The sequence below is a fragment of the Salvelinus sp. IW2-2015 genome, linkage group LG33 (assembly GCF_002910315.2).
Source record: "Salvelinus sp. IW2-2015 linkage group LG33, ASM291031v2, whole genome shotgun sequence".
Classification (NCBI taxonomy): Eukaryota; Metazoa; Chordata; class Actinopteri; order Salmoniformes; family Salmonidae; genus Salvelinus; species Salvelinus sp. IW2-2015.
Window position 1 is genome coordinate 15,839,949 of NC_036872.1, and position 10,714 is coordinate 15,850,662.

A 10,714-nucleotide genomic window follows, 5' to 3' on the forward strand; every position below is an offset into this window, starting at 1 on the left:
GTGTTACTTAACTAGACAGAGACTCAGGGGGAGCAGGGGACGAGGTGTTAACTAACTAACAGAGACTCAGGGGGAGCAGGGAGAGAATGTTAACTAACAGAGACTCAGTGGGAGCAGGGGACGAGGTGTTACTAACTAACAGAGACTCAGGGGGAGCAGGGGACGAGAGTGTTACTAACAGAGACTCAGGGGAGCAGGGGACGAGGTGTTACTACTAACAGAGACTCAGGGGAGCAGGGGACGAGGTGTTACTAACTAACAGAGACTCAGGGGAGCAGGGGACGAGATGTTACTAACAGAGACTCAGTGGGAGCAGGGGACGAGGTGTTACTACTAACAGAGACTCAGGGGGAGCAGGGGACGAGGTGTTATACTAACAGAGACTCAGGGGGAGCAGGGACGAGATGTTACTAACTAACAGAGACTCAGGGGGAGCAGGGACGAGGTGTTACTAACTAACAGAGACTCAGGGGGAGCAGGGGACGAGGATGTACTAACTAACAGAGACTCAGTGGGAGCAGGGGACGAGGTTTACTAACTAACAAGACTCAGGGGGGAGCAGGGACGAGGTGTTACTAACAGAGACTCAGTGGGGAGCAGGGGACGAGGTGTTACTAACTAACAGAGACTCAGGGGGAGCAGGGGAACGAGGTGTGTTACTAACTAACAAGAGACTCAGGGGGAGCAGGGGACGAGGTGTTACTACTAACAGAGACTCAGGGGAGCAGGGGACGAGATGTTACTAACAGAGACTCAGTGGGAGCAGGGGGACGAGGTGTTACTAAAACTAACAGAGACTCAGGGGAGCAGGGGACGAGGTGTTACTATAACAAAAGAGACTCAGGGGGAGCAGGGGACGAGATGTTACTATACAGAGACTCAGGGGAGCAGGGGACGAGGTGTCTAACTAACAGAGAACTCAGGGGAGCAGGGACGATGTTACTAACTAACAGAGACTCAGGGGAGCAGGGGACGAGGTGTTACCTACAACTAGAACGACTCAGGGGAGCAGGGGACAGAGTGTTTAACTACTAACAGAGTATAAACTCAGGGGGAGCAGGGGACGAGGTTATGTTACTAACTAACAGAGGACTCAGGGGGGAGCAGGGGACGAGAATGTTACTGAACAGAGACTCAGTGGGAGCAGGGGACGAGATGTTACTAACTAACAGAGACTCAGGGGGAGCAGGGGACGAGGTGTTATAACTAACAGAGACTTCAGGGGAGCAGGGGACGAGATGTTTACTAACAGAGACTCAGTGGGAGCAGGGGAGAGGTGGTTACTTAACTAACAGAGACTCAGGGGGAGCAGGGGACGAGTGTACTATAGACTAACAAGACTCAGGGGCGAGTCGGGGACGAGGTGTTACAACTAACAGGGAGCAGGGGACGAGGTGTTACTAACTAACAGACTCAGTGGGAGCAGGGGACGAGGTGTTACTAACTAACAGACTCAGTGGGAGCAGGGGACAAGGTGTTACTATGTAATACTCACTGAGATTCAGGGGGCGCAAAAGACAGGGATCGGCTTCAACTATAATAATAATAATAAAAGCAAAAAGGTAGGCTATACTAACTATAAACACAAAAACTCACGTACCTATACACAACTACACACGGACTGCATTGCTTCTTAGATTACCTGTTAGTTGCTCCCAACCCGTTAGCTGCTCCCAACCTTTCAGTTTTGCATTGTGAAAGAGGTATTGCAGTGAACAGAAATTTGACTCAATTGGATTCAATCATTAAATCAATCAATCTTTCCTAATAGAGACTGGATATTTTGCTCGGCACTGCTTAGACAACCTGTGCTGTGTAACCCGTCCAGTGTAATACAGGTCAATGAGTGCATCCAATAAGGTTCACAAATCACAAGTGCATGTCGGACGCGGTGAAGCAGCCACACTCCACATCCCAATCAGCACGTGGCATGCATACCATTCTAATGACTGACCTGATTGTGCTCTGGATGGTAATTATGATGCATTGCTTTATGCAGAAGGATCTAAGATCCCAACATCAGGAAAACAAACACCCAAAAAAGTGTCTGACTTCAATCTTCTCTTTAGCCAAAAGCACGTATCATTAAACACAATATAATTTATCACGTGAGTGAAAACAAGCAGCAGAGAACCAGGTATAAACCAGGTCTACAAGACTAGAGCACAGGGCAAAGCAGGCATGGTGAAAGGCATGGTGACAAGAGCACATCTAGTAGCTAGCTCTATCTGGTGGTGAAGCAGTGGGACTGCAGCAGGAACCATGGCTATGAGCATGGCTGGTACTGGGTGTATGTGACTGATAGTGGCACATGACTAGGTGGCACAAACACGCTTTAGTTCTAGTCAGCTTCACAGGGCTGCCAGGCTACCCACCAAAAGGGGTAACTAATGGAATGTGAGCAGACAGGGTGGTGGTTGTGGAGTCCCAGGAAGTTGCTAACTGTTGTCCTGGGTCGATCACAGGCAGCAAAGGAGGAAAGGAGGAAGAAGGTTGAGGGCAACAGAGAGAGAATACAGAGCGAGTAGCAAGCAACTGTAAAACAGCTTCAAATCGAAAAGGTTCACATTTCAGTAGGGCAGCTTAAAGTGGCTTATTTTAAATGGAGGAGGATCTTGTCACCATCACATTTAATTGATTTATTCCTAATGATGGAAGGTATATATTTCTCCATCCATACCAATTAAGAAAGGGTTCATTTATATTTTGTAATTTAATTGGCTTTCATTTGCGTAATGGATCTCCAATCTAGAGGCTGCTAATTACCTGTAAAACAGGCCCAGAACCTCATTAGCTTCCTACATAAGAGGCTTCCTGCAGCCATTACAACTTTAGCTACTTCTTCTCGTTATTTATTACCATGAATGAAACAACCTATAGTTAGTACATAAAAAGGCTGGTTTCATTGTAATTTCAAACTGAAATCTCCAACTGGTGCAATGCTATAACAGGAATAACAAGTACTGGAGATTAACCACGTATTTCATTATGCAGTATGTATTTCTCTGTCAGAAAGCCAGTGGCTGCAGGTCTACAGTAACAACAGCCGAGGAAGTCGGTAGGTACCTATGTTCCTGTTTTTTTTGTTGGCGGGGGTGGTGGCTGGGGAGAGCTGGGGGGTGTTGGAGGGGGTGAGCTCCAGACTGTTGCTCTTCACCGTGCGGGACTGGGGCACGTTGGCCAGCATGGTCTCCAGGAGCATGTGCTCCTCCTCCCGGAGGTGGTCCCCTGCCATCACACTCCGTACAAAGTCCACCTGAACACCATAGGAGTTAATTACTTCATTTAATACTCTCACATCCTAGTTTCTATGAGGAATCCAATTAACTTTTTACTAAGGCTTCAATAGCTAAGCTGGTGGAGAACTTATGACACGGGTGATAAGTGCAGGGCTCTTTTCACAATGAAACTAAAAGTGGGGCTTGAGACATGCCAATAGAATACAGCAAGGGTAATTATTTATTACCGCACTAATGTTATAAAGAAAGGTAACTAAGGGAGGAGCCATAGCACCGCAGTTCCAGGAGGATGTGGTAATACTTTATTTCTTGAGTACGCTATGGTAACTCCCAGTCCTTGAGACATAACAGCACTCTCAACAACCTGTGTGAAATGTCTCCTCCCTTTCTGGTCTGACAAGCCTGGGCATGTCAAGTTCACTTCCTGTAACATAGGAACGTTTACTGTTGCCTGTCTAAAACATGTGTACATACTGTTCCAGACTAGGCTAACTACAATATAAGCCACACAAGATTCAGACTGAAACAGTCAGATCAGCAGCGTACCAGGCAGAGGAGCTGACTGTGTGTCATGTACGCCACAGTCCTGCTGAGTCCTTCTAGTAGGTTCATGGAGGACATGGGCGGTGTCTCCACAGCTCTCCCTCCGATTACCACATCCAAGAAGGCAGCTACACAGCTCTGAGGTGACACAACCAGACAGTCAACTTCAATAATAAGGCAAGAAGCAAAACATGTATTCAGAATGTAATAAAAGCTACCCCATGGACAAACTGGTTATATATTAAGATGTGTGTTTGAGGATCTTACCTTATCGAACTTGGCCAAACTCTTTTTCCTCCGGGGGTCTCCATCATCGTCAGCCATTGCCAACTGTTGAAGAAGCTGCCCTACCTACAGGACAAAGATAATGATTAGAATGCATAAAGGGGAAAGGTAACAATATTTGATATTTTATCTAACATTTCAAATAGTATTCGTAAGCGGTCAATGTCCAGGCATGGATAAGAATAGTGTGGATGTATGAGTCTGTTGGGTCGTCCACTGACCTGCATGAGGTTGAAGCGAGCCACCTCATTGATAGGGGCGTCTGAGATGATGCCGTACTGCTCAGGGTTGACTATGGCTGGGCAGATGAAGCAGGTGAGCAGCAGGTCCGTGCACATGGTCCGCACCTCGCCCACCTCCAGCCGTTCCACGCACGACAGTGTCTTGTACATCTGAGACACTATCCAGCGCAGGTTGTGGGGGAAGCAGTAGGTGTTCTGCTTCAGGTAGCCGATGAACTTGTTGACCAGGGTCACCAACTTGGCCTCGTTGGCTTCCACGGCGGCTGCCACCTTCTGTCTGTAGCCCTCCGAGCCCTTCTCCCCAAACAGGCGCTCCTGCTGGGCCGGCGTGAAGCGCTCCGTCACCTTGGAGGGATCCGTCTCCAGGTGGTCCTCGTCCTCCACCAGCAGCTGCATGATGGGCTCGTGGAGGGTGGCGGTGAGGAAAAGCTTGGCCGAGTACAGCCCCTCGGAGAAGAGCTTGAAGAGGATGCTGAAGGCGCACGTGCCCCGCCGCAGCAGCCGCCGAGGGTTGTCGCTCTCCTTCAGCTCAAACTCCACCAAGTAGCGGAGGACCTGGAATTGATAGAAACAGCAGCACCCTTACCAGATTTAGCAGTACAGAGGTTAGAAATGGCCTCATCACACTACCTATGAGGACAGGTAATAGTGTTAAATAAGAGGTGGCTGCTGTGCATTTGGTGAGTGCATGTGGCTATTGGCTGTGTGTTTATAGTATAAGTGTATAGATCTTAGATCAGAAGATGTCCGGGCTGCTCACCTGCAGCAGGTAGCGCTCATCCTCCTGCATGATACAGTTGCCGTAGAGTGAGGTGAAGACCGTGTAAATGACCCCCTGTGTGTGCTCCTGGTTCAGCCTCTCCCCAGCCACCAGGCAGGAGGCCAACAGCCGAGGGTTCTCGCGCACCCGACCCAGGAACTCCCCATAGATGCTCTCCTGAAAGCCCAGAGTCTTGTAGCCGTCCAGGAACTGTGTGTCCTCCAGCACTTTGGCATGCTGGCAGCATTCGGCCGGGGAGGCCTCAGCACTGTAGGACAGGGAGCTTTAATTACTACGAGAGCAGAAGGCTCCACAAACCAGTGGCTGGAAATGGGCAACAGTGAGCCACAGAGAGCTGTTGATTACTGATTGGAGTGACATGTAATTGTATGACATGCTTGCTGATCACAGGACTCCTCTGATTCCTTGCAATTTCCCTTTTGGGCTGCTAATCTAAATAGTGCTCGGCTGGCTCTGACATGCACCGTGTTTGGCAGGATTTACAACAAACAACATGATCACATCAGGAAGATAAGACAGTTTAATACGGTGGGATCCTACTTTAGGACTATTAAGTTACTAGTTCACTAAAGGTCACACTGCCGAATGCAAACAAGAGGAGGACAACTCAAAATGTATTTTTATAATGGTGAGTTCCTATTAGAACTGTTTCTATTCTCCAATTGGATCGATCTCGTTGAAATGCCCTGGTAACAACAGCTCTGGGGGCCACATGCTGACCTGGTGAGAATGAGCCTGTCGAGATTGATCCTCTGCTGTTTGGTGATCCAGGCAGCACGGTACAGTCTCTCAGCAGTCTTCAGCACGTCCCCGTTGAGCCGCTGGATCAGCTGCTTCTCTGAAGCCACATACAGCCGCTCCTGCTTCAGGTGGTGGGCCAGAGTGTGGATGTCTGGCTTCACCATCTTTACCAGCTCACTCAGAGGATAAAGACTGCAGAAGAGGGAGAGAAGAGGGAGATCAGTGACACTGGGGGATAAATGGTAATGAGGATGGTAATGACATCGTTGTCGAGAGAATGAGTACTGGGCAGTCAGGACAGAGCTACAGTTGAAGTCGGAAGTTTATATACACGTAGGTCGGAGTCATTAAAACTAGTTTTTCAACCACTCCACAAATTTCTTGTTAACAAACTATAGTTTTGGCAAGTCAGTTAGGACATCTACTTTGTGCATGACAAGTAATTTTTCCAACAACTGTTTAGAGATTATTTCACTGTATCACAATTCCAGTGGGTCAGAAGTTTACATACACTAAGTTGACTGTGCCTTTAAACAGCTTAGAAAATGATGTCATGGCTTTAGAAGCTTCTGATAGGCTAATTGACATAATTTGAGTCAATTGGAGGTGTACCTGTGGATACATTTCAAGGCCTACTTTCAAACTCAATGCCTCTGCTTGACATTATGGGAAAATCAAAAGAAATCAGCCAAGACTTCAGAATATATTTTTTTTTTAGACCTCCACACTGGTTCATCCTTGGGAGCAACTTCCAAACGCCTGAAGGTACCACATTCAACTGTACAAACAATAGTACGCAAGTATAAACTAGAGGATTATGACTAACGCCGATACCGATTGGAGGACCAACAAATGCCGATACCGATTAATCGGACGATTTATAAAAATAAAATAAAAATATATATATATAAATAATAATGACAATTACAGCAATACTGAATGAACACTTAATATAATACATAAATAAAAATCTATTTAGTCTCAAATAAATAATGAAACATGTTTGATTTGATTTAAATAATGCAAAAACACAGTGTTGGAGAAGAAAGTAAAAGTGCAACATATGCCATGTAAAAAAGCTAACGTTTAAGTTCCTTGCTCAGAACATATGATAGCTGGTGGTTCCTTTTAACATGAGTCTTCAATATTCCCAGTTAAGAAGTTTTAGGTTGTAGTTATTGGAATTTATAAGACTATTTCTCTCTATACAATTTGTATTTCATATCTTTGACTTTTGCATGTTCTTATCGGCACAATAGTATTGCCAGCCTAATCTCGGGAGTTGATAGGCTTGAAGTAATAAACAGCGCTGTGCTTCAAGCATTGCCAAGTGCTGCTGGCAAACGCAGGAAAGTGCTGTTTGAATGAATGCTTACGAGCCTGCTGCTGCCTACCACCGCTCAGACAGACTGCTCTATCAAATCATAGACTTAATTATAATAAACACACAGAAATACGAGCCTTAGGTCATTAATATGGTCAAATCCGGAAACAATCATTTCGAAAAACAAAACATTTATTCTTTCAGTGAAATACGGAACCGTTACGTATTTTATCGAACGGGTGGCATCCACAAGTCTAAATTTTACATTACATTTAAGTCATTTAGCAGACGCTCTTATCCAGAGCGACTTACAAATTGGTGCATTCACCTTATGATATCAGTGGACAACCACTTTACAATAGTGCATCTAACTCTTTAGGGGGGGGGGGGTTTAGAAGGTTACTTTTACTATATATTCCTTTAAAGAGGTGGGTTTCAGTGTCTCCGGAAGGTGGTGATTGACTCCGCTGACCTGGCGTCGTGAGGGAGTTGTTCCACATTGGGGTGCCAGAGCAGCGAACAGTTTTGACTGGGCTGAGCGGGAACTGTACTTCTCAGAGGTAGGGAGGCGAGCAGGCCAGAGGTGGATGAAGCAGTGCCTTGTTGGGGTGTAGGCTGATCAGAGCCTGAAGGTACGAGGTGCCGTTCCCCTCACAGCTCCGTAGGCAAGCACCATGGTCTTGTAAGGATGCGAGCTTCAACTGGAAGCCAGTGGAGAGAGGGAGGAGGCGGGGTGACGTGAGAGAACTTGGAAAGTTGACAACCAGACGGGCTGCGCGTTCTGATGAGTTGTAGGGTTTAATGGCACAGGCAGGGAGCAGCAACGCGAGTTGCAGTAATCCAGACGGGAGATGACAAGTGCCTGGATTAGGACCTGCGCCGCTTCCTGCGTGAGGCAGGGTCGTACTCTGCGAATGTTGTAGAGCATGAACCTAACCTTATTTAAATATTGCTGTTACATTGCACAAACTTCAATGTCATAATTATTTAAAATTCTGGCAAATTAATTACGGTCTTTATTAGGAAGAAATGGTCTTCACACAGTTCACAACGAGCCAGGCAGCCCAAACTGCTGCATATACGCAAGAGAAGTGACACAATTTGTTAATATTGCCTGCTAACATTAATTTATTTTAACTAAATATGCAGGTTTAAAAAAATATATACTTATGTATTGATTTTAAGAAAGGCATTGATGTTTATGGTTAGGTACATTGGTGCAACGACAGTGCTTTTTCGCAAATGCACTTGTTAAATCACCACCCGTTTGGCGAAGTAGGCTGTGATTCGATGATAAATTACCGCATTGATTATTTGTAACGCAGGACAAGCTAGTTAAACTAGTAATATCATCAACCATGTGTAGTTATCTTCTTCTTAATAGGGGGCGCTATTTTCACTTTGGGAAAAAATCGTGCCCAAATTAAACGGCCTCGTACTCTGTTCTAGATCATACAATATGCATATTATTATTACTATTGGATAGAAAACACTCTGAAGTTTCTAAAACTGTTTGAATTATATCTGTTAGTAAAACAGAACTCATTGGCAGCAAACTTCCAAATTCTGAAAATGGGGCTCTGTGTCAGGGCCTGCCTATTCAACTGGCTTATATTTATGGATCTGTATGCACTTCATACGCCTTCCACTAGATGTCAACAGGCAGTAGAATGTTGAATGGGGTGTCTAGCTTGATGTGAGACCGAATGAGAGCTTTTGGAGTGACAGGTCCGCTCTTTTGTCAGTATTCAACTGCGCACCAGGGAACCTCACATTGTCTTCTGAAAAGCGTTAGGTATACACGACGAAATGCTCCGGCTCTGATTTTATTGGATACATATGAGAAAAACATCATAAAGTAGGATTTTCAACCGAGTTTGACCAGTTTATTCGACGTTTATTGGGAGTATTGGAATTTTTCGTTCCAGGCGCAAAGATTTCTTGGACCTGTGCCCTCCACATGGCTAGCCAAAGTTGCTAATTCAACAGAAGAAATGGACATTCTAAAACAAAACAACGATTTATTCTGGAACTAGGACTCCTTGCACAACATTCTGATGGAAGATCATCAAAAGTAAGAGAATATTTATGATGTTATTTCGTATTTTTGTGGTTTGTGTTGGCTCCAACAAGGCGGAGAATTGGTGAGCGCTGTCTCACAATATTGCATGCTGTACTAAAGTTATTTTTTTTAAATCTAACACAGCGGTTGCATTAAGAACCAGTGTATCTTTCATTTGCTGTACAACATGTATTTTTTAGTAAAGTTTATGATGAGTTCTTTGGTTAGATTACGTGACTGTCCAAAATATCTCCGGACAATTTGGTGCATCATGGCTACGTATTCACAATGTAAAACCAGGATTTGTACCTCTAAATATGCACATTTTTGAACAAAACATAAATGTATTGTATAACATGATGTTATAAGACTGTCATCTGATGAAGTTGTCCAAAGGTTAGTGATTCATTTTCTCTCTATTTGTGGGTTTTGTGAAAGCTACCTTTGCGGTGGAAACATGGTGAAAACATGGCGTTGTGTGTTTGGCTATTGTGGTGATCCCAATAAAGGAGTGGTTCTGCAGGTGGTGACAAGACTACTTCTCAGTTCTATGCTTCCTGGCTGATGTTGTGGTCACTTTTGAATGCTGGCGGTGCTTTCACTCTAGTGGTAGCATGAGACGGAGTCTACAACCCACACAGTGGCTCAGGTAGTGCAGCTACATCAGGATGGCACATCAATGGCGACTGTGAGAAGGTTTGCTGTGTCTGTCAGGCAGTGTCCAGAGCATGGAGGCGCTACCAGGAGACAGGCCAGTACATGAGGAGACGTGGAGGAGGCCGTAGGAGGGCAAAAACCCAGCAGCAGGACGCTACCTCCGCCTTTGTGCAAGGAGGATCAGGAGGAGCACTGCAGAGCCCTGCAAAATGACCCAGCAGGCCACAAATGTGCATGCGTCTGCTCAAACGGTCAGAAACAGACTCCATGAGGGTGGTATGAGGGCCGACGTCCACAGGTGGGGGTTTGCTTACACCCAACCGTGCAGGACGTTTGGCTTTGCCAGAGAAACCAAGATTGGAAATGCCACTGGCGCCCGTGCTCTTCACAGATGAAAGCAGGTTCACACTGAGCACGTGACAGACGTGACAGAGTCTGGAGACCGCGTGGAGAACGTTCTGCTGCCTGCAACATCCCAGCATGACCGGTTTGGCGGTGGTCAGTCATGGTGTGGGGTGGCATTTCTTTGGGGGGCGCACAGCCTCCATGTGCTCGCCAGAGTAGCCTGACTGCCATTAGGTACCGAGATGAGATCCTCAGACCCCTTGTGAGACATATGCTGGTGCGGTTGGCCCTGGGTTCCTCCTAATGCAAGACAATGCTAGACCTCAGTGCTGTAGTGTGTCAGCAGTTCTGCAAGAGGAAGGCATTGATGCTATGGACTGGCCGCCCGTTCAGACCTGAAACAAATTGAGCACACTGGGACATCATGTCTCGCTCCATCCACCAACGCCACGTTGCACCACAGACTGTCCAGAGTTGGCGGATGCTTTAAGTCCA

At 46.1% G+C, this 10,714-nt stretch overlaps 1 protein-coding gene across 5 annotated transcripts in view; it reads right to left on the reverse strand.

Moving 5' to 3' along the window:
* The window catches only part of LOC111957775 (GTPase-activating protein and VPS9 domain-containing protein 1), a 43,685-nt gene that overhangs the window by 21,447 nt on the left and 11,524 nt on the right, over positions 1-10,714 (reverse strand). For 4 of the 5 annotated variants that reach the window (XM_023978763.2, XM_023978765.2, XM_023978764.2 and 1 more), the window contains exons 2-7: positions 5,811-6,023; positions 5,070-5,337; positions 4,289-4,864; positions 4,050-4,133; positions 3,786-3,920; positions 3,067-3,256 (exon numbers count right to left, since the gene is read on the reverse strand). In XM_023978763.2, coding sequence (XP_023834531.1) covers positions 3,067-3,256; positions 3,786-3,920; positions 4,050-4,133; positions 4,289-4,864; positions 5,070-5,337; positions 5,811-5,995 — 1,438 coding nt within the window. In that variant the 5' untranslated portion in view covers positions 5,996-6,023. Of the gene's footprint in view, positions 1-2,375; positions 2,451-3,066; positions 3,257-3,785; positions 3,921-4,049; positions 4,134-4,288; positions 4,865-5,069; positions 5,338-5,810; positions 6,024-10,714 lie in introns of all 5 variants that reach the window. The other variant, XM_070436974.1, reaches the window with a different exon arrangement.